The sequence below is a fragment of the Clupea harengus genome, chromosome 21 (assembly GCF_900700415.2).
Source record: "Clupea harengus chromosome 21, Ch_v2.0.2, whole genome shotgun sequence".
Lineage (NCBI taxonomy): Eukaryota > Metazoa > Chordata > Actinopteri > Clupeiformes > Clupeidae > Clupea > Clupea harengus.
The window spans coordinates 17,627,857-17,651,265 of record NC_045172.1 but is presented as its reverse complement, the minus strand read 5'-3'; the positions used below and the strand labels follow the sequence as shown (position 1 = coordinate 17,651,265).

Below are 23,409 nucleotides of genomic sequence, written 5' to 3'. Positions count from 1 at the left end.
GTTCTCTACATAATTAGAGTGTTTTCACAGGAAGACGATTTCATGATTCATGATATTTTGCAAAAGGCCAGCATGGCAAATGTGAAACTTGCCAAATCTAAATTTAGAGGAAGCAGAAGACTTTACCCAGCTGCATATGCACAACCAACATTCTGTTCCACAGTGGCACAATCTACTTCTTTGTTTTTATTCTTAGAATGAGGTTTCATTTGCATCTGAAGAGCAGAAAACAAAGCCTCAGCATCTTTTAAACGGATATATCCCAAAAGAGTAACTGGACTGCATTTATATAGCGCTTTTCTACTCACAGAGCACTTAAAACGCTTTACATGTTAGTGCCTCAGACATCTACCCATTCACACACCGATGGCAGAGGCTACCATGCAAGGTGCCAACCTGCACATTGGGAGCGGTTGGGGGTTCAGTGTCTTGCTCAAGAACACTTTAACACTTGGTGTGGAGCAAACCATCCAAACCCTCCCCTGACCCACTGACCCCAAAAAGAGGAACATAAAGATGCAAAGGATTGCAGAAGAGTCCCAATTTAGTTTCTCTTTCAAGTACTTCCTCATTACATTTCTAATATCAAATATGATATAGGTTACAGCTGTCAACCTTTTTACCCCAGCTATACATAGCATGAGTTGCAGGTAAGCAGACATAGCGCCCTGAAGAAATGTTACAATGTGAAATGATCATATCAGCTCTGCATATTACTACTGAGTATACATGTCAAACATACACATAATTCATTTGTCCCTGTATGTGTGAGTGTGTGCTGTAGTGTCTATTCCTTTAATCTTTTGTTAATTCCTTTTTATTCTGGCGCCATCAAGTGGCCACACGCAGTAAATTCTACAGACATGGCACATTTAATAATGATTACATATTATATAGATATATTATATATTAGATATTTGTGAAATACTTACATACACATTGCATATCATACACAAAAATGATTACCGGTAATCACAATAATACTAAATCCCCATACTTTTATTATAAGTTTAACATTAAAACACCTGCATGAAATGAATTAAAACTATTTCTCCTTGGTCAGTTAAAATTATAAATTTGTCATGAAACACCATACCATATCTCAGTTTTACTCATGACATGGTAGTTGGCATAGAAATGACTTGGCCACATATTTTACGAGTGATTGTTTCCAGTTTCCGTCCTGTCCGCCCAGCGTAATTAGTCCAAGATAAAAAGGTCTAAACAATAACTGCCTGCCCTCTCACCCTAGAGAAAGTATCTAAAGAGTTCAAACACTTTAATCATCAAAGTGAACCACACTGAATTCAATAGTTAAAAGGTTGTCTCTGCTATAAATCCAAGTAAAAAAGCTCTAGCTTTGTTTCCCATTAATTAAAATGAAGCGAAAGAAACAGTTTAATTTTTGGTATAGCACATTCACTTGCTACTTTAGCTTCTAGAAAACAATGAAGGCTATTCTACTATTCTAACCTTTAAAATACTGCTTAAGCAAAATACAATACTAATTCCTAATTCCTTGTTAAAGTCAGCTAAAGCTGGGCCACTGAGGAGGCAGTGTTGTGTGACTGTGTGGCTTTGGAGCGCATGGAGGAGTGTGTACCGTCCTCGCTGAATGCATTCTCCAGGATCCGCCTCAGCGACAGACGCACCTTCTCCTTAAAGTCCTGTCCTACGAATACATACAGGAGCGGGTTAAGGCAGCTGTTCACATATGCCAGGGCTATGCTCAGCTGGTCCAGAAGGATCACCATCTCTTCGTCTTGGCCATCCTCTCTGGCAATTCCCAAGGCGTGATAAGGCAGCCAGCACACGAAGAAGGACACGATTACAGCAACAATGATCTTGAAGGCCCTTCCGGCACGGAAACTACTGCTCCTCACCTTGAGTGTGATGAGGGTGTAGCAGGTGATGATGATGAAGAGAGGAAAGAGGAAGCCAAACAGAAAGCGAATCCTCTGTGTTACGGCTACGAGTGATTGTGAGATATTTTCCCCATCTTGGATGTCATAGGTGCAGAAGGTTACATTTGTGTATGGAAAACTCACAGTGGTTCTGAGAATCATTGATGGTAAGCTAAGCAGAATAGCAAGAACCCAGGCCAGTCCACAGAGGACCCCCGCTAGTACTAAGCTGCGGTGGTTCTGTGCCCAGACGGGTCGGACCACCAGCACCAGGCGATCCAGGCTGATTAGTGCCAGGGTGAAGACACTGGCGAACATGCTGAGAACGACAAAGGGGGGGATGATCTTGCACATGATTGTCCCATATGGCCAGCGGGACTCCAAAAGAGTGTCAGAGATGGAGAAAGGGACGCTGAGGCAACAGAGAAAGTCTGCGATCGCCAGGTTGATAAACCACACGACATTCACAGTCCTCCTCATTTTCAAGCCCGCAATCCATAGAACAAGTGCATTACCAGGGACACCGAGGAGAAAGGTGAGACTGTAGATGATGACAGAGATAATCTTCACAGCATTATGTGCCACATAGGACTCTGATTCCAAGGTTATATTTGGGTAGTCATAATATTCTCCATAATATTGTGACTCATTAGGAGAGAAATAACTATCATTTTCATATTCATCCATTTTTGTGGCTGAAAGTAAATGAGTGAACATAACATCATGTTAGCAGTATTTCAAGGAGAATATTCAGATACAAAAAGTAAAAAAAGCCCTCCAGACACAATATATCAAATGTGAAAAGCCATTTTAAAAAAGCTTGCTTTACACATAACCAGCCACACAGAGCATAGCATATAATATATGAAAAAGAGGTTAAAGATATCTAACTGATACTAGAAAGTATTTCTTAAATTACAAGAAGAAATAGTGCATACAATAGGCAAACAACTCATGAACAATCTATTGGTCACTCCTGAGATGATAATCAATACATTTTCTTTCACTCGTGAAACTCTGTTTATTAACAGAACATATCTTAAATATATTAAAATATATATTTATGTAATATATTAAAAACATAAGACCCACAAAACATAACATACTACAATTTTGTAAGCAGTATAAATACCGAACTTACCTCGTCTCACTAGTGTAATGCTGTGCCTAATGTCACCAAGTCGCAACCCAAGAGAAACCAGCGACTTAAAAAGGAAGCGAGAATGACAGGAAATCCTCTGTTGTTCACCATTTCATCTACTCTAAATGTTTTGATGAGTCAGATGTTAAGCATGCCATGAGAATGCAGGACCCTAAGAATGACTTAATTTCTTAATTGTCATGACTAAGACAGTACTCATCAGGAGGCCAATCTTCTGGGCACATAGCCTTGTGATTAAACCTTTAAAGCAAAAGGCCAATTGTAAATGCTAAAGATGTAATTTGGGTTTGCTCAGTAATGAGTTTCTGTATGATGTCTCAGACAGACAAGATGAGATAACTGGCAATAATAATCATAGCTGGCCAGAGCTTAGAGCTTAGTCAGTGGTTGACAGGTAGGGGTGGCTGTATGTATGCGTGAAAAGGAAGTGTGTCTATTTCTGAGCTCCGTAATGAAATGATTATTCTGTACCAAGGTCAGAACATGCGTAGCAGTTCATTAGAGCAGATTATTGTGTCCACATATTATTATTATTATTATTGTGTTCTCATGCCATATGATGTCAGGGGCCAAAACGTTTCCTTTTTGACGTACAGAGGGGGGACACGAGGCAAACTATTTACTAGCAACCCACACTAGGACAGACATTTCTACAAAATTAGACATTACAAATGTTTTTTCTATACGTGATCTTTTGTCAATTAAAGGAGAGTTCTTTTTTGCTTCTAAACCTGGGCCTTATTTTTCAATATTTTTTGGTCCAGATTTTTACTAGGGAGGATCATAAAGGGTCCAATTTTGAGTGAGAACACAGTGGCTGCAATGTAATCCTATAGGCTAGCATCCATGTCAAAGTAAACCGCTTGTTTTCACCACTGCCAGGCTCATAATTATAATCATTATAAGTGTCTGACAACATGGAAAGGATCCCTACATTGAAATACAACCAACAAGTGTGTCATAACTGCCTTGAGGCAACAAAGGAATATTTTGCAATTTGCAGCAATTTAACACCTCACAGTGCTGTCAGAAAGACCAGGCTTACAGAAGACATCAATACTCTAAGTGGGCTAATTTCAGTGGAAAACAATTGTGTGACAGGATTTAGGGGAGTACAGGCTGACGGCAAAACATGGAAAGAGGACCCTAAACAGCCATCTACTGGTCAAAGTATGGTAGTGCACTTACAGCATAGTAGCCAATAACCTATTTGGTGATGAGTTTATAGCCTACTTTGTACTTAAACAATATGGTCAGGGCCAACCATTTAGCCTATATATTGGAAGGGATAGTTAGCCTAACTATTAATACAATGAATAATACATTCCAAATCATAAAACCGTATTTTGTCTGTTTTAAACAAGAGCTCTGATAAAATAAAACGGATTGATGAAATTAAATCGCAAACATTGTTTCTACATTTGAACAGTTACAATGTTAAAGGAAAGCTATGCAAAAGCTGAAAGGCAACCGTTTTGTTTTAGTTTTTATTTTGTTTTGTAAACAGGTGATAGATCTGAGCAATAGGCATTTTTCTCATTGTCAAAGGGGGGCCCTGCCATGACAAGTTTGGGAACCACTGATGAAGCCCAATGGACAAACCCGAGACCACAATGCACCAAATGTTAACGTTTATTATGTGGCTTTACAATTTGTAAATTTAAATGCTTAATTTTAAATACCCATCAACCAACTTTATTGCGTGAGAAAAACAAAAACAAACATGATCATTCAAACAGTGTATTCTTTGTTTTTCCAAAAGAAAATTTCATCCAGCTGTGTGCTTACGTAAATACTGTTTTATGGGGCAATGTTGAAGTAAAAGGATCTTTAAAAAAAAAAGCAGAACCAACAACAGAACCTACAGGAATTGTTTAATTTTCAAATGTAGTCCTTTAGAGATGGTCTGAAATTATAAAACAAAAATAAAAAAAATACACCCAAGTCACCTGGTAACATTATACGACAAACAGCAGAGTAATGGATCTACCTACATTTGATATCATCTATGACCCACGTAAACATCCTCATTCAAAACATTACAATAAAGTCCTTGCTTTCAGAGCACAAGAGTAAAAGTGTAAAATTGTTACACTACAGCTACCAATACATGTCAAAGTGACCACAGAAATGCTCATCTTCACTTCAGAAAATACACCACCAGGTCGCTTCATGCAAGGAGGGGGCTGGGAAGGTGGTCATACATTTGAAGCTGCAATATGGAAATGCTTTTGACTTTATACAGGCCTATACAGGTTTAAAGTTTTGAAATCAAAAGCAATATTACTTAAGCCCATCACAAGTGTCCCAAATATGCAACTTTTAAGTGATTATCTTTGTCAAGTCAGGCAAGATACATAATCTCGATAGGGGTTTAAATTAAATATATACATAATTAAAATCTGTACAGTATAAATTCACATAGTTTTGTTCGACAAAGTCTCTGAGTTTCTTGGTTTCTAACCAAGTGTGCCAGTCACAATTCTACCATCAAAGAACACAGAGCCGTCAGTCAGGCCTACAACTACACAACAGCTTAATTTTTCCACTCTCAAGTCAAGAACAGTGCTTCGTCTGTTTCAGGTGAGGCAAGAGCTTGTGGGGGCTCCCAAGGTACCCCAGTCTTCAGTTTCGATACTGTCTAAGGTGCTTAGACAGAAGTGACAATATAAGAGCCACTCTCTGTAGTGTCCCCTTTTGAGTCTCTCTTCTTCACACCGCTAGTCACAGGTGTGGGGATCTGAGAGGGTCGGGGGGTGATGCTGTCTGCACTGCTCTTCCTAGGGCTGGGGGTGTAGTTAAAAGGGCTGACTCTGGCAGCCACTGTCCCACTAGGAGAGCTGTGCTTGCTGGAGTTACAGGAACTAAAGGGGGTTCGTTCAGTGGCAACTGGGACTTCGTAGCTCTCGTTGGCAATGTTGGGGTTGCTGGGAGCAGGCTTGATGATCTCCGCGCCTTTTCTGTCTAGACTCTCGCTGCTCCGGAACAGGTTGAGGTTCGTCTCTGACCCGAGTCGTCGGGAATTTGCGTTGTCGCTGACACTGGGTTGTTTAGGATGGATTTCACTGGGCTCAGAGGGCGGCATTTTGGCAGGAGCAGAGTCGATAACAGGGGGTGTGTTAGCTGTGGGTGACTTTGCTGACCTGGGATTGTTTATGGGGCAGTCTTCAATTCGCACCCAGACATCCTCACTCTTTGATGCACCTGTTGCACTCTGATGCCCCGAGGCTGTGGATCCTGTGTCTGACCCTGGATCTGGAAGATCTAATGTCATGGAGTGAGCTCCATCACTCTCCTTCATCTTCCTCCAAGTTCCTTTTAAAGGGGCACCCTCTTTACCCTGTGCTGTTCTTTGGGCTGAGCTTGCTGACTGCCTTTCATCCTCACTTCGACCCTTTTCACTCGATTCTGACGAAGCAGAGAGAATGGAGGAGGAGCTACCGGTTCTTTTCCACGTGCCAACTCTTGGGAGGGAAGAGGAGTGCTTACTGTTTTCCCTTTTCCAGGTTCCCGTTCTGTTTATGGGTGCTCTAGAAGGGCTCTCGGAATGAGACCGTGCAATGTCTTGCCTCTTGAGAGATTTCCCATCTCCGTTTTCAGAGGAGTTCTGACTGTTCGGGGACTTCCTCCATCCACTACCTTGATAGGGCAGAGTTAGAGACATATCAGGTAAAGAGGGGCTAGACACTGGTGTTTGTGACTGGGACATACTTGGTGAAGAGGGGGACAGGGATTCAAAGGAGGCAGACTCTTCCAGCTTCCTTTTTAGTGTTGGACTAGGGGCCTCTTTGATGAATGTGGACTGACGGACAAGGCCGGGTTTCTCAGATCTATCAGACTCACTACCACTAGACTTAGTAGAGGACATTCTGGAAAGCTCTACCTTTTTTGAGGTTCCAGAAGCTCCACATTGGTTGAGGCTTTTAGAGGCAGACTCACTCCGAGGAATTCCACTGGCACTTCTTGGCACTCCCATTTGTTTGTTTTGCGTCTGCTGGCCCATCGGTCGCCCGGGGGATGTGTATGCCATGCGGCCTGTGCCCGATTTAGCAGAGGCTGTATTTGGAGAGGCAGTGCGTGGTAACTGGGATAACTTGTTAGGTGGGGTCAATCCATTCCTTCCCGGGGAGACAGAAACAGATGTTCGACCGGGAGACTGCATGGGTCTGGTCAAAGACTGTGGAGGGGGTCTGGACGGTGTGGAATCTCTGGATCCAGACCGTGAGGAGCCTTTACTTGAACCGCCTTGAGAGCCTGGTGGCTCTCTGGCTGGACTCGGGTCTGATTTGGCTGGGGGTTTTATTACCCTTGGTGAGTTCCCAGAGTTTGGTCCTTGGGAGAGGGGCTTTGACACTTGGCCACGAGGAGGGGGCTTTTTTGGCACCGGGCTGGTGCTGGGAGAGCTGCTCCTAACACCAGGTATGTGAGTCATTGTTCTCCCTCTGGACATCACAGGAACAGGTCTCTGAGAGGAGACGGTATCATGACTGGGGCGTGGCTTGCCTGTGATGAGACTTTTGTAGACCTTCTTACCACCTTTCATGGCTTTAGCTTCTTCTTCCTTCTTTTTCGATTCAATAGTGCCTTTCTCACCAGGTTTTACTATTCTCGGTCCTCCCTTGCTTATGACTGGTTTGTGATCATCTGTATTGGAGGGGAGGTGGAGAGGAGATCCAATGGAGATACCAGATTTTAGGGAGAGGATTGAATCAGAGTCAGAGGAGCCTTGCCTTGACAGACTAGCAGCTGCCTGGTGCAAACTACTCACAATTGAATTAGCTCCCTCTTGTATAGCCTTCCAATCGAATGACTCCGAGTCAGGAGACATGGCTTGCTCTGAAATGGGGCTGTGTGTATCTGTAAGATCTAATATGAGATCCGGTTCTTCGGCCATGATGCCTTCTGCTATAACAGTTCTCTCATCACTGACACTCTGGTCATCTCCCTTGTTTCTTGGTGTCTGTTTCTTCTTTTTTGGCATTGCAGAGCTGATGCACTCTTGAAGAAGGTCATCCTCTGAGTCAATACTAAGGGAACTAAGAGAACTATTTCTTGAAAAACATACAGGAGTGTCTTCTACATGGAAGGCTTTTGGTGCATAGCCAGCCTGTGGCCTAGGGGCTTCCACCTGAGTTGTTTCCTCTTTAGACTGCAGATCTTTGTTGTTGTTTTCTTGGTCAATGTCACTCAGGGAACTAAGCGAAGAATTCCTGGAAAAACACACAGGTGTGTCCTCAATGGAAAACTTTTGCCTCTCATCAGGCACAGGTCCAGCATTTTCTTTGGATGCTTGTGGGAAAACTGATGGTTTCTGTACAGGCTTTGTTGGAGGGGCCTGGAATGCAGTGGCCCTGTTTGTATTCACAGGTTGCTGCTGCTGCTGCTGCTGCTGCTGCTGCTGCCGTTCTGCATGGCTTTTTGCTGGAACCTTTCTTGGATCTTTGTCTTTTCTGAGTTCAGCCTTTTCTTTAGAGAGGTCAAGATCATCATCCTCAAAGTCAAGAGAGCTCAAGGAATCATTACGCGAGAAGCAGTATGGTGTCCCTTCTATGGGTGTGTAATTGTGTGGAGAATCAAATGTGTAGCCAGGGCGTGTTCTCTCCTCTCTTTGAGACTCCGCTGAGGCCCCTCTGGAATCAGATTTTTTGGTTTCCTTAGTTTTGTCAGCATATGGCGAGGCTTCTGAGAAACCACTGGATGCCTCTGGCCTTTTCAGCATGCGGGCCCTGTACTCGCTACTCTGTGGCATTGGCTTTACGGGAGACGTCGGCTTCTTCTTCTCGAAATCCTGTTGAACTAGAGAACTAGGAGCGGTCACAGGATGCTGAGGAGGATCAGACATTTTCTGAACTCTGAAAGGCTTGTGAGTTTTTCCTTTTGGCATAGCCGAATTTATACACTCTGCAAGAATATCATCTCCTTCATTCTCAATGGAGGCAGCCGGCGGTGCCGATGACGCTCCAGTGACTTTGCTCTCTGCACTTTTCCCTTCTGGGATGGTGTCTCGCCTCTGAGAGGATGGCTCTACACGTGCTGCAGGAGGTTCAGCACTGGCCAGCTCATTTGGAGGGGAATCAATGGTGAGGTCACTCAGCGACGTGGCTGTTGAGAAATTAATGGGAGTTCCCTCCACGCAATAAATGCGTGGCATGTCCTCTCCATGTGCCATTGCCACGTGTTTCTGTTGCTGTCCTCGGTTTTGCGTGGGAAGTAACTTGTAGACCGGAAGTTGGCTTGGTTTGCGGGCCACGGGTGGAGGTATTCTTGAAGTGCCTGATGGTGCCTGTTTCTTGTGCTTTCCTGATGACTTTGTTGGCATTGCCGAGTTTATACAAGCCTCTAGAATTTCTATATCATCATCATCAGAATCATCCAATATATCTTTATCTACTTCGCACGATGGAGCAGGTTTTTCAAAGCTCTGAGGTTCCGTAGAGTCTTCCATCTCATGATCTGCTTCGCTGCCATGGTCGTCTTCATGAACAGGGGGCATTATCTTGAGTTCTACATCCTTCTGAATGTAGGGTTCATCCATGCTCAGTGCACTGAGGCTTGAGGAGCAAGAGAATCCATCTGGGGTGCTCTCAGTGGCAAAGTGCAGAAGCGTGTCATTGTCAGGGAGCACCTGAACCTTATGAATGGCAGCATTTACAGCAGCGTGCTTCGGAGCAAAATCCCGCTTGTCAGAATGAGGAGCCACTTTCATTTTCTGTTTGATCTGCTCAGTGTGGGGCTGGGGAGGTGGTGGGGTCTTGCTGCGGCTGGGTGGCATGGTTTGGCCAGGACTGTCCGGCAGATCACTGGGGCTGATGATTCCACTGACCATATCGCTGCATGGCTCACTCTGCACAGAACTGGCAATAGAGTGACTCTCGAAGCTGTCAAGGGAACTCACAGAGGTGCAGCGGCTGAACATAAGGGGCGTTTCCTGCAAGTAGTGTTCTGGGGGACTCTTAGGAGTCTGAGCTCCACTTTTGGAGGGCGACTTTGCTCCAGATGAGAATTCAACTGCTTTGTGATGCCTGGATCCTTCATGTCCAACGTGAGTCTGTTGCCTTGGAGGCTTCACTCTGACATACTGAACAGTTGGTTGACTTTCTGTTGTACGCTGGTCAGAAGACAGGTTGTTTCCTGGTTCTTTCTCTGTGATGGGTAGGGTGGGGTAATTACTACTCACATTTCTCTTACAGCCGTCCATTTCATCCTCATCAGAGGACAAAGATGACAACGAACTGCCCCTGGAGAAGCAAATTGGGGTGTCCTCCACACAATAAGTCTGTAGTGTTTCCTGGTTGATTGTAGGGGCCTTGCATGTTGAGTTCTTCTGAATTACACGTGTTGGTCCAGATCGTGTTTGACCAGATGAAGGGTGGGGCTGCTTCTGTCTCCCTGCGTTTTTATTGGAGGTAACAGATGATGAGCTGTCCTGATGGTCTTTGGCAGAACTTTGTGCAGAGGGAGGCTTTGAGTGGATGAACATGGGCTTCTTGGAGGCACTCTCAGAGTATTTAAGACTGTAATCAATTGGTTGCTCTATATGGTGGTCTTCTGAGTATTTCATGCTGTAATTGGTTGGCTGCTCATCAGATTGCTCCTCCTCTGAATATCTTTCACTGTAATTGGTTGGCTTGTCATCACCATAATCGTCAACAGAACACATGGGCGGGTTCATTTTCTTATTCAAGGCTTGAGATGACCCACCACCACTTTGTTCAGTGCTACTAGGACCTCGAGACCTGAAACCACCAGCCATCTCTGACTGAACAAACCTTGGCTGGTACTTCTTCAGCTTCTCCTCCCCCTCACTGTTGCCCTCAGTGTACATAGGGTATCCTGGGCTTTGGGATCGGGCGGGTTTCTGATCGGGTCTCTTCAGGTCCTCCTCCATGTGCTTAGGCCGTGCCCACCGCTCATTCTGGGTTGGGCTCTGCCTCCCAGAGTTCAGTTGTTCGTCAGAGTACTTCAGACTGTAGTTAATGGGGGTATCAAGATCTCCATCGTTGTCCTCCATGTGGTTGGCATTGTGGATCTTGTGGGCGAGGTCAGCAGGATACTTCCTGTAGACGCAGCATTTGCTGTCGTCCTCCGAGTACGAGTCTACAGACGGCTTCATTTGCCCCCTTTTGCCATAACCATCTGTGCTGTTGACACTGTTTAGGCTGTCATTGGAGGCCCGGTACTCAAGCTTAGGCATTGGACAGGCTCTACCAGAGTTGTCTGTCTTGGTGTAGTAGACATTAGTGTGACCGTGGACAGCTGTGGCGCGTCTGACACCACTCATGTCATCCTGAACGCAGTGTGGATCAGGGGTTGACCCTACATTCCGGTCATCCATGCTCAGGTGCATGGCTTGCACTTCCTCCATGACCATAGCAATCTGGGCTGAGGTGGTGGGAATCTGAACCCCCATTCGTTTAGCAGCATCAGGGTCGGAGTGGAATCCCCCTGCCACCCCTCTCCGCTCCCTGTCCAGACTCCTGTCCCTCTCCGCTCGAATGCCTTCGCCATTCCCCCTATTATCACGCGATGAAGGACTGGACAGTACTGGGGTGTTCATGTATGGGGAACGCATGCCCACTCCATTGGGGTTATACCCATCGGACCGGCAGACACCATCGTAGTCCCCGTAAACAGCGTGTTTGTGTCGGGGCTTGTTCCTGTGAGATGCCTTGGGGCTCAGGTTATCGATGTTGTCAAATGTCTCAGAGAGATGCTGTGCATCAAGCTCTTCAATGAGAGCTTTCTGTTTCCTGACATGCAGGGAAGGCAGACTGGAGCCAGGAGACATGATGTTTGCATCCTTGTACTTGGCTGGTCTGTTGGCCATGAGGTTCCTCAGAGCGGCAGCACTTCCCATGGCGATCATTTTGTGCTTGGAGTGGATGAGGTTCTTCAGCATGCTCACAGCACCCATATCCCACAGCGTCTCCTGATCCTTGGCATTCCGGGCAGACAGGTTCCACAGGGTTCCACAAGCGTTGCTGACGATGGTCAAGCTGTGAGACTTCAGGTGCTGAAGAAGGGTTTGCAGGCAGCTGTTCTCGCGCAAGATTTGTCTGAAAAATAAAATGAATAGAACTATGTTCAAGAACATTCATACTCCACCACATTAGGGTGCCTTCAACAATCATATAAAATATCACAGCTATAGTTTAATTTCCATCAATGACATAATTCTAATTATTTTTTACAATTTCCATCAATAAAATGTTTTATTCAGCTTAGTACCTGTGATCTTCATTTGTAGCAATGAGACTAGAGACATTCCTCAGGATTCCGCCTCCACTCTCAATGATGGCAAGTGTATTGGTTTGACTCCGGTGCGTTAGTGTGCCAACTAGAAAAGCAAGCGCCCCATCGACTGCACAGATGTCAGCCTTGTTCTCGGTACAGTGAGCAGACAGGTTCCACAGGGCACTCAGAACACTCTTTAGAGTCGACTCCTAAAAGAGATGGGAAAGACGTCAGAGGACCGAGGACGAAGGACAAAATATTTTCATACTTAAATTAATCTACAGTAAGGGCTTTAGGAACTGCATTATAAAGCACCATCTAGCACCTCCATACACCAATCCTTTAATATGTCTGTAATGGGGAATAAATGGACCTGGGACTGGATCATAAGTATATGGGTCTCTAGTAAGGCAGAAGTGAATCAAGTGTTGCTTTTCTGAGGAGGGGAATTGTTTTCAGTTTCTCACCGTTGCACTTCTACATTTCTTCTGCCATCTTTACCAGAGACTGGTTTCAGCTGCCAACACTTCAACAATAATAGCTTTTCGTGTTTCTCGGTTTTGAATGTGTGGGTTTTGCTTGGTTCAAGGGTACTGATAGTCTCAGAGGATGATCCATGGTAGATATAGCCCTGATTTACATGCCATCAACTGTCACAAGCAGTTTCATACATCTGGCTGGTCATTTCTACATTTACTAGAGAAACAAGTCAGTAAAAGAAAGACAATACATGTAAATATAAATGTGTGCAAAGGCATGTGTGACATTAATCAGGAAATGATCCCAACTATTATAAAAAAAAAAAAACATCAGTCTATTAGATGTCAGATGTGTTTTGATCGGTTCATAGTTTTGGCATGTGTGTGATGTGTGTGTGATCTAAGTAGGAACTTGTGAACTTTAACCAGTTCTGTCTGTGCTCTGCTGAGCTATGGGGTGTCCTGGCGGGTCTCACCTTGTGCACCTCCAGGGCACATTCCATCAGAGCCCTCACGCTGCCCACCTCCCGCAGAGTCTTCTTACTGTTCACGTCCGCACGCCATGACAGATTACGCAACACACTGGCGATTACCTGAGGAAGACGAGAGAAGAAGGATAAAGAGGGTGAAAAAAATACTGATTTCCCACACTGCATGCACATAAATACAGAGTTTAATACAACACCTTAAGGACACAAAGGTGGTTATAAAGCAACCAAACCATCTACTCTAGTGAACATCGTGTCGCAGAGGAATACAACCCACGGGCTGTACAGATATTCCAATATCAACCGACGGCTTACGGGATGTGAATATGACTCTACTCATAGTCAGCATGCTTTAGGTACCTGCTGTAGATCTTCACTCTCTGACTTCAGCTGAGCCACCATGGCTCTCATGCAGCCCTTCATGGAGCACAGCGTGGCCTAAGACGACACAGAAGCAACATCAGGAAGTGCTCATGTGACAGTTCTCACGACATGAATATACACGGTTTAGAAGATATGAATCGGGAAGGGCACCACAGATAAACAAACACACACCCATTAAAACATGTGTATTCAGGATCCCACGGCTAGACAGTCCATAATCATGTTTCACTTTGAGCAAAATGCACGCACAGACACGAATTCATAGACGCGTCATCACAAGATATAGGTGCACATACATTCTACGATATTAAAAATGAAAACGCACCTTATTCGCCACATCCCCAAATGTGAGGTTAGTAAGGGCCATGCCAGCATATCTCCTTAGTGTCACACTGTAGTGGTCACTGGTTAACCCATAGATCTCGCAGTCAACCTGCAGCAGCTCCGCTATGGCTTGAAGTCCACCTGTTCACAAAAAAACATACAAAATTGTTTTATTTGAATTTCATTGAAAAGAGCGCAGACAAAATAACCATGTAATGAAGGGAGAACACTGTTTCCATACCCAGTTCATTCATAGCATGTCTGTGCTCCTCGTCAAAGGAGAGCTTCATGAGAACACAGACTGCAGGGCAAATCTGATGTTCCACTGGAGAAGGCACTGGAATAAATTAGACAGAGTTTAACATTTTGAATAAAGCACATAAACATGCACAATCCATGACCTCCACAAGAATGCAGACATTATAACCACGGAAAATTATATGAAAGCACGTAGTCATGGCAAAACACTGCGATGATAATTATGCATAGATCATTTTTTCGAAACAAAGAAAAGACTATAAACATAGAAAGGTAAAATAAATAGGGGAAAAATAAGACAAACTAAAGCGAATGTCCTGGCCCGTACTAAAGCGACCAGCAGGCTCTCTGTGGTCCATGAACATCGAGTATTTTGCTTTTGATAGTGCATGAGGCAGTCATAGTGCGATGGCCTGGAGCACTCACTGGGGTTCTTGTCCTGGTCGACGCCGCGCTCGTGGATCTCCTGCCACTCCCAGCATGTCTCGCAGTAGGCACGGATCTGCTCCAGGAGGTGCAGCACGCGGATCTCCCGCCGCCCGCGCTTGTCGTCCGGCTGCGAGTGGATGATGTTGTGCAGTGCCGCGCTGGCCCGCGCACGTGCCTCCTTGCTGCCTCGAGAGTTGCCCAGCAACACTGAGTCCTTGTCGTTGCCGTGGAGGAGCTGGATGAGCAGCGGCAGGCAGCCGGACTGTCGCATGGCGATGCAGCTGTCCTGGGAGCTAGACATGGCCAGGAGCGTCCGCGACATGTCGTCCTTATCGTGCGTACCCAACATGGAGAGCAGCGAGTACACCATCTCCACCTGAGAAATATTCACAAAAATGTTCAAGGCTATGGTTATGAAATCAGTGACAGGTCTAGCATTAGACTGACAACGGCATGCTTAATTGGTATGTAGGTGATCTCAATTTCTTTCCTGACACATCGCATATTACCTTCATTGGTATTTTGAAATTCTACTAATGTGAAATGTATTCAATTGCCTCATCGCAGGCAAATGTAAACACAACAGCCACTACACTAAACAGTAACACCGGGCTCATTTCAACAGCAGGTCAACGCATAAATAACAGTCAAGCACATGACCCCCCACATGTGTTTAAACCCCTTAAAGGGATCAGTTTGGATTCCGCACTGTAAACTGACAGCGAGAGGAGGCTTTACCTTGGTGCCCAGATGGCTTGTTAGGCGGCGGGGGACCGAGTAGCTTCCCCCACAGCTCATTTCGCTGCCCGACTCGTGGTCCAGCCGAGAGCTAGAGGCCTGGGAGGAGAACAGACAAACAAACAAACAAACAAACAAATAAATGTCATTCCCTGCAGTAACTTGCTCTCTCTTATGTAATACTGCAGGATCCTCTACAAGGTAAAAGCATATTAACTGACAACATGGATAAAAGCAATGTCAGGGTGCTCATCTGCCAAGCCAAGTAAACACTGCGAATGACCCCACAACAGAATCATGAAGCCACAATGAAAGCAGAGAAAAATGTAACGTACTACACAGGTCTATTCGCTCGTCGATAAACAACGGAGGAAAAATTGCTTCAGAATTTCAGGTGTAATGCACATCTCAGCTTTTCATTAAATGTCAGACACGAGATTCAAAACTGAAAGCATTTTTCAGCAAACAAAATGTACATAATTTTCTTCCTGAATGAAAGATATACGAATGTGTCGAGATGCTTACCTGAGCGCAGCCTGCATTCCCAACCCCGGAATCAGCTGATGTTTGCGCTCCTTCTCCAGGACCGACCGTCTCATGCTTGACCTGAGGAGGAGAAAGGCATAACGTCAGGAGGAGTGAGGGAAGGAGGGAGGGAGAGGAGAGACCGATAGAGAAAGAGGGGGGGACGGAAAGGAGAGAGTGAAAGAGCAAAAGAGAGAGAGAGAAAGAGAGACAAGTTACAAAGATAGAAGATGAGAGAGAAGGAGGAAAGGGAGAGAGAGAGAGAGAGAAAGAAAGCACCTCAGAGGACCATGACGGGGGAGAGGACACAGTCAGAATAAAGCAGAGAAACAGAAAGAGACAGATTCATGCCGAGGGGAGACGAGGGAAAGAGAGAGAGAGAGAGAGAGAGAGAGAGAGAAAGGAAGGGAGAGTTAGTCACCTGGAAGGATGAGCGAAGATGGAAAGAGGGATGGAATAAGGAGAGGGTTTGTGAAAACGCTTGAAGAGGAGCTATTCAGTTGCTCTGAATGGGGGGTAGGGAGGAGAATCAGAGCGAACACTGGAATGAAAGAGTGTGTGTGGGGGGCGGGGGGTAAAGAGTGCCAAACGGATGAAGACTGAAAAGACTGTGTGTGTGCAATTTAGACAGAAAAAGAGAAGGGGGAAAAATAGAGACAGGGCAGTAAAAAAAGAAGAAAGACAAGCAATGTGAAAACACATAAATATGAGAGAGAGAGATAGACTTGGTAGACTGCAGCAGCTGCAGAAGCATCAGTCCCTTCCTGACCTACATAACCCTCTCTTCTGCCAGCAGGATTAGGGGTTGGGAGGTTGAATTAAATATGTCCGATGAGAGTTCAACTCATATGCAGTGCGCACATGCATCTGGGGGGGGCTGTGTGCACAACCAAGTGCACACAAATACCAACACTCCTCTGGCATTAATCCCATACACCCATAATCCTATGCTCAAATGTATATCCAGTCACACACACACACGCTTTACACATGTGAAACACACACACCAGGCCTTATGGCTCTTCATCTGTGCATTCAGAAGGTAGGTCACTTGTTCTGTACTCTCCCTTTGTCACATGATATAGCAACAGATTTAAGCCTTACACTATAAAGAATTAATTACGAGGAAAAAAATGAAAAAATCATATATATTAGATGATGCTATGGTGGATTTGAAAGCGGATTTGGCTCACAGGCACGACTGGCCACAGACACAATCATACACGTGGATGTAAGGCCATGATATAATGCTACAAAATAGGTAATCATCTGGTGACTGTTTCGCGAAAATCAGGCTCAGGGCTGTTCCGAAGAGGCTTTTTTTGGGACGGGGTGGTTACTAAAATGATAAACACTGTCATAGGAGTAGCGCGCTGCTTTCTGGAATCAAAAGTAGAGCGCGCTGGATTAAAGATAGGAAGAAAAAACAAAACATCAGGAAAGCCGAATACTTGTGACTAAGCGGCTTAGGGATGAAAAAGAGGACTTAAAAGCCTCCCCGTCATGGCCGCTGGGCCAGTCCTCCGCGTTCGCTGGACACACGCAGAGACCCTCCGACCCCCGTCGGACAGCGGCCACGGCACGGGCCCCCGCAGAGTTCACAGCGGAAAACATGTTTGAGATAGATCGAGATAAAGAGATAGATCGAGATACAGAGATGGGGATGGGGGCCTTTTTTCTCTAACTTGGTGGACAAAAAAAAGTCCACGGAGCTTTTGGTTTTTCCCCACAAATTGCTGATTTTTCCCCCCTCCATTGCAACAGAAAATTGGCTTCCGCTGTGGAATTTCTGGAATGATTCATATTCCTGTACAATTCACTAAATACTGAATTCCCTGTACTTATCTAAGTATAGTGCATACCTTCCATATGACTGACTATCTCAAACACATATCTACGCCAGCAAATAGCTCTAGAATAAACAACTCTTTTTCTCATTATCTTGCACCAGTATGAATCACTGTTCAGGAAGCTTATTTTGAGACTTTGTTTGATATCGCTAATCTTTTATGATGGGGGGAAAAACAACAGTTTAAGCATGCGACAGATTCTCTGTGTGTCTGTCTGTGTCTGTCTGTGTCTGTCTGTGTGTGTGTGTGTGTGTCTGTCTGTGTGTGTGTGTGTGTGTGTGTGTGAGAGAGAGAGACAGAAAGAGAGGGAGGGAGCCCATATGTGCAAAAGGATGTACCTCAGGCTCTGTTGGCTGGGACTGCAGGTGCTGGCGAATCATCAGCATGTCTTTCTCGATCTGCTGGATACGTGCCACCCGCCCCTATGAGACGGACACACACACACACATTACTTACAGAGAAAACCACAAAATATTTCACCCGGGCCATATCAGATATTTAGACCTACTATTATGATTACAGACTACACTTATTTCTCTCTTCATCGCGAGAATAATTTATCTACAGCTGCACTTACAGCAAAAACATGCACATGAGGAAAGTCTACATCTCATCATTTTAAATGCAGAGGTTTGTCTGATTTTTGTTTCAAAAGGTTTAGCCTTTTCACCATGGTATCTCCTCCTTCGCCCCAACAGTACAAGGACTTCCTGACCATACAGCAGCCACCTGCAAGCAAGCTCTCATGTCCCTTCCCCCCCCCCCCTCCTCCAGGGCCTCGCTGGGAGGCAGCCCACACACCTGAGCCCTCTTCTCCATGTCCTGGCACGTGCCCAGCTGCTGCTCCATGGCGGCTCGGATCTGCCGTGCTTCGTACTCCAGCTGTCGCCGGGTCATGTCTGTCTGCAGGGAGAACTGCACCAGAGCGGACAGCACCAGTCAGACTATGGGTTAAACCGGCTAAACATACAAAGATCGCAGCTCTACAACAGCTAAAATATATGCATCAGCTCAATACACACTTCATAATTATAATACATTTTACAGCTCTACAACAGCTAAAATGTAAAATGCATCAATTCAATTCACACTTCATAATTATAATACATTTAGCTAGACAATGGTTGATTATGAATGGTACTGAGAGTCCAAATCGTACCGTAACTGCTTGTGCATAAAGTTCATCATTTATGTATGTGAATTCATTGCCAGGCACATGCACATGCACATGTATGTGTGCACACGAAACACAGAAACTTACATTCTCAGTCAAGGGCAAACTGTCGATTCTTTTGGTAAGGTTTTGCAACTGGGCGTAATACCAGTCTTTTTCCTTCTCCTCCTTTTCCAGCTCAGCCATCAATAGTGACCTGAGAAGGGGTAGAATAACAAATGAGTAACGAACCCCTATTCAATATCCAAGCCCAAACCCTCAGCCCAATAACCAATGAGAGCTCAAAATGCATTCCAGTTATATTGACCTTTCCTTCTCCATCTCCTCCAGGTATCCAGCGCTGTCTCGGCCCGCTGAGGGAGCGCCTCTCCTGGAGAAGGAGCCCATGGGACTGGGGCTGGGGCTGGGGCTGCTGTCGGCGGAGCAGCCCGATCCAGAGGCCTGCATACCGGGCTTGGGCCGCAGCTTCACCCCGGGAAAGTTGCTCGGGTCCAGGCTCATCTCTGCACACCAGGACAGGGGTGGGGGGTGAAGGCCTGTCAGTCATGTGGTATTTTGGGTTTAATTACACAGCGATTCAATGTCATCATACTGAACTATACGTGAACTATGAACTACAATATCGGCAAATGCTGATTTTCACTCAACCTTAATCCTACATTTTGACTGGAATTGACACATCAGCACCCAACATTGAATTTAGTGTTACTTGTTAATATCACTAGAAGTGGTAAGCAGTAGTACTAGTAGTAGTTAGCAGTAGTATTGGTTGTAGTTAGCAGTAGTAGTAGTACTAGTAGTTAGCAGTAGTATTGGTTGTAGTTAGCAGTAGTACTAGTAGTTAGCAGTAGTATTAGTAGTAGTTAGCAGTAGTAGTAGTTAGCAGTAGTATTAGTAGTAGTTAGCAGAAGTATTAGTAGTAGTTAGCAGAAGTATTAGTAGTAGTTAGCAGTAGTAGTAGTACTAGTAGTTAGCAGTAGTACTAGTAGTAGTTAGCAGTAGTAGTTAGCAGAAGTATTAGTATTAGTAGTACTTAGCAGTAGCAGTAGTAGCTGTAGAGCAGAATGATAAATGCATGCCAGTAGTACTGGTGCCGCTTCAAAATAAAAAATGCCAGGCTTCGACACCAACTGTACCTTTGAGTCTCTCTAGGATTTCAATCTGTCCTTGGGAATCTGGGGTTTCTTCTTCAATGCTTCCTTGCAGATGCTTCAGCACCTCCTGCATGACATGAACACAACAGGGAGGAGACAAGAAAAGAATGTTTTATTTACATCCACTTCAGACCATACTACACAACAGGAAATGGCATACATGTGCTTCATAGGTCCCTAACCACACAAATAAAAGATGATAACATATGGAAAGGTAACAACGGAAGTAATGAAAAAAATAAAACATCAGACGCACTCACATACATTGAGGAATATAGGCTGCCGTCTCAGATAAGACATTTTCAGCCAGCCTTTGTAACCAAACACTTTTAAAACGTTTCAACAGAAGTCAGGAGAGAATGATATTTTTGGTTCCAGTTCCCCGGCGAGCCGCTGGTTTGCATGTGGCGGATAAGGGCTGATCTGGAGAGCAACGAGGAGCATCGGGGCCTTTGAAGTCCCATCAAAAACAGCCTCGCTGACAAAGGCAAAAGCGCCTCTGAAGCCGAGATAGACGGCTTCCTGTGCCCCTTTAATCTCCAGAGCATGCTTTTGATCCTACTCGGGACGCAGACCCAATCTCCCTCGTCTCTCCTCCTCCTCCTCCAGTTCTCTTTTGTGTCCCCAAACATGTTGTCAGGGTGTAGTGCAGTGCAGAACGACGCCCATCCATTCTTAATATAGCCCCCACCTACCTACGCGTACTCCTAAGCATGCAAGTTTGCTTACACAACCACTGTAAGTACCCACATGCCTCAAATGTTTCTGTGGCTGTTGGGTTTTCTGTCTTCTTGTCATTTGACAATAATCAACGTGTCATTGAGCAGCCGAGAATAACTGATAACAATGAAAAAAAATACAGCCTCAAAAACACTCAAGCATGGCTTATAAATCAACTCACAAGCTCATCTTTGACTTATAACTGCATCAAATCCCAGCATTCCTCAGTTCCGTAGTAACGAGATATGTCCCTGCTACACACCATGCTCACACCATTCACCTATCCCTCAGCCTTCACCTGAGGATGAGAGGCAAAGACCGCTAAAGAGGAGATGAGTTAAAAATAGAAACGCAGTCTGATTATTCACAGCATTACTTCACGCAAAGCCTAGCCTCACTAATACAGGCGTGCTCATCGTGCTTACATTTTTATCTCAATCTATTTTCCTTCAGATTGATCACATAGCCTAGGTCTAGCTCCAGTATGTTGAATTACAACCGTTTTAGGAGCACCGAGTGATGGTGAAAGCATTTTGTGAGATGCTAATATACTGGGCAATCTGCTGTGACGATAAACTAGCCACATTTCAGTACCACATCGAACTATGCCTTTCAATGGAAGCCAGGGGCAAAACAAATCCTATAGGAAATCAAGAGAAGCCAATGTTGGCCTACGACCAATCAAATCACCCAGAGAGAAATAGTCACCAAGGTAAGCCTACAGGGGACCATGACATCACCCCTGAGGCCGGGTGGTTCCCGTTATTTTACCCAGCACAGCTCCGTGTTACGGTCAGTAATGAGCAATATTTGTAAGTGGGCTCTTAGGGATACATTATGGGGAGTGTTAGCTGAAAACGCACAATAACACAATGGGGAAGAGACACAGTTTCCTCAACAGCAGCTGGAAATTGTATCTGTGTGTGTGTGTGTGTGTGTGTGTGTGTGTGTGTGTGTGTGTGTGTGTGACAGAGAGAATGTGTATTAGTGAGCTGAGAAAAACCAAGAGGAGAGATATGTGAGAGATTCTATTTAATTTGATTTGAGTGACTGCCATAACAAGGATCACTTCAACACAAAAGCAACACAAAATATCCTGCTTTTTTACAGTGAAAAACCTGCAGACCTGGTAAAAACTTGGTAAACACTGGTAACATGTATCTGTCTATTTGTTCATGTTAGAGCTACCTCTCACAGGCGATCAGAGAAGGAGATCTCACCTGGATGATTTCCGAGGAGCCAGAGAGTATGTGCTGACGACTAGGAATCCATTTTACGTAATCGCATACGAAGATACTTAATCAAATCCACCATTCAAGCCCAACATGTAAACTTGCTGCAAACACATGAACACACACAGTGATCTCGGTGTTGGAGACAGGATCAACATGGATCACTCTCTTCTGCGGAGAGGAAACATCAACTTCCTGTCAACACAGCTGCATGATTCATGAGCAGGCATATTGTCCTGTTCCACTGGTCATCCGCATACACAAAAACCAATCTGTCTCTCTCGCCTCCTAACACACACCCCTACAAGCACACACACATACATAAGCATCGTCTGCTTACCCCTCTGCATCATCTACACACACACACACACTCACACACTCCAGCTCACCGCTCTCATTCACACAGATGTAAACACAGACACATCCTTGCAGATCTCTCCTCCTCACACGGCCTTTGACCTTCTGTCTGAACATGCAGAGGTCAGACGGGGCATATGACAGGACATCAGTCTTAATATAGGCCTAAGCGTGGACCTCTCCACACTCATGCTTCCATCTGTGGCCCGCCTACTCCCAAAACCTGAACAACAGCCCCATTAATGTAAGGGGGGGGGGGGGGGGGGGGGGGGGGGGGTAGGCATGTGACTACCCATCCCTCAAGCCTCCTGAGTCACAACTGAATAACGTAGACTACATCATCATATTCATCATCTCCAATTATCACAATGATACAATTCTGGTCATGAAACCACAACCATCTCTACAGACACTGAAGAAAGAAAAAAAAGGAGATACAAAATCCTAGCACAATCAGCTACAAATGTTACTGGGTAAACTATATTACCTAAATGGCCAAATGAGGATGAAATGGCAGTCATCATATGGTATACAAGAAATGGAATCGTAACTAAAATATCTTTTTGTAGATTGGAAAAGAAAAGTAGTTTATGAGCGACTCCGAGTTCTTCTTCAGATATGATATGAATAAATACTGTAGCAACTCGGTTGGCCCTCATGGTGCTTCAGTCTTTGTTTGAGTGGATCGATGAAAGGCTTTTATCGGTTCGGGTTGCAGCCGGGTGGGGTGGGGTGGGGTGGGGGGGCAGTTCTGCTCAGTCCACAGCCCTTCCGCAGCGCTACACGAGTGTCCAGTTACAGCAAGCTCTCAGGGGACTGCAGCAGAGCTCCAACTTCCCCCTCTCTCTCTCTCTCTCACTTACACACACACCGACCTCTACAACTACACAACAACACACGCCATCACTTTCTCTCATTCTGTGTCACTAACCCACACACACACACACACTATCACTTTGCCTCGCACGCACGCACACACGCAACAAACAATTAATAC

General features: G+C 45.0%; 2 protein-coding genes across 6 annotated transcripts in view; both read right to left on the bottom strand.

Annotated features, from left to right (window-relative positions):
• Positions 1-1,398: 1,398 nt before the first annotated feature.
• Positions 1,399-3,238, bottom strand: LOC105911740 (C3a anaphylatoxin chemotactic receptor). The gene is made up of 2 exons (XM_031559037.2): positions 3,046-3,238; positions 1,399-2,599 (listed from the first exon to the last, which is right to left on the bottom strand). Exon 2 carries the CDS (start codon positions 2,589-2,591, stop codon positions 1,533-1,535), a length of 1,059 nt encoding a protein of 352 aa, XP_031414897.1. The 5' UTR covers positions 2,592-2,599; positions 3,046-3,238; the 3' UTR covers positions 1,399-1,532.
• A 1,437-nt stretch (positions 3,239-4,675) lies between these two features.
• Positions 4,676-23,409, bottom strand: part of apc (APC regulator of WNT signaling pathway) — a 34,315-nt gene continuing 15,581 nt past the window's right edge. For 3 of the 5 annotated variants that reach the window (XM_031559031.2, XM_031559032.2, XM_031559033.2), the window contains exons 3-16: positions 20,086-20,170; positions 19,257-19,485; positions 19,037-19,145; positions 18,577-18,690; positions 18,114-18,197; positions 15,926-16,006; positions 15,401-15,499; positions 14,660-15,038; positions 14,217-14,312; positions 13,977-14,116; positions 13,628-13,705; positions 13,256-13,372; positions 12,295-12,509; positions 4,676-12,122 (exon numbers count right to left, since the gene is read on the bottom strand). In XM_031559031.2, the coding sequence (XP_031414891.1) occupies positions 5,717-12,122; positions 12,295-12,509; positions 13,256-13,372; positions 13,628-13,705; positions 13,977-14,116; positions 14,217-14,312; positions 14,660-15,038; positions 15,401-15,499; positions 15,926-16,006; positions 18,114-18,197; positions 18,577-18,690; positions 19,037-19,145; positions 19,257-19,485; positions 20,086-20,170 (8,232 nt within the window). In that variant the 3' untranslated portion in view covers positions 4,676-5,716. Of the gene's footprint in view, positions 12,123-12,294; positions 12,510-13,255; positions 13,373-13,627; positions 13,706-13,976; positions 14,117-14,216; positions 14,313-14,659; positions 15,039-15,400; positions 15,500-15,925; positions 16,007-18,113; positions 18,198-18,576; positions 18,691-19,036; positions 19,146-19,256; positions 19,486-20,085; positions 20,171-21,004; positions 21,546-23,409 lie in introns of those variants that run through there. The other 2 variants (XM_031559036.2, XM_031559035.2) reach the window with 2 other exon arrangements.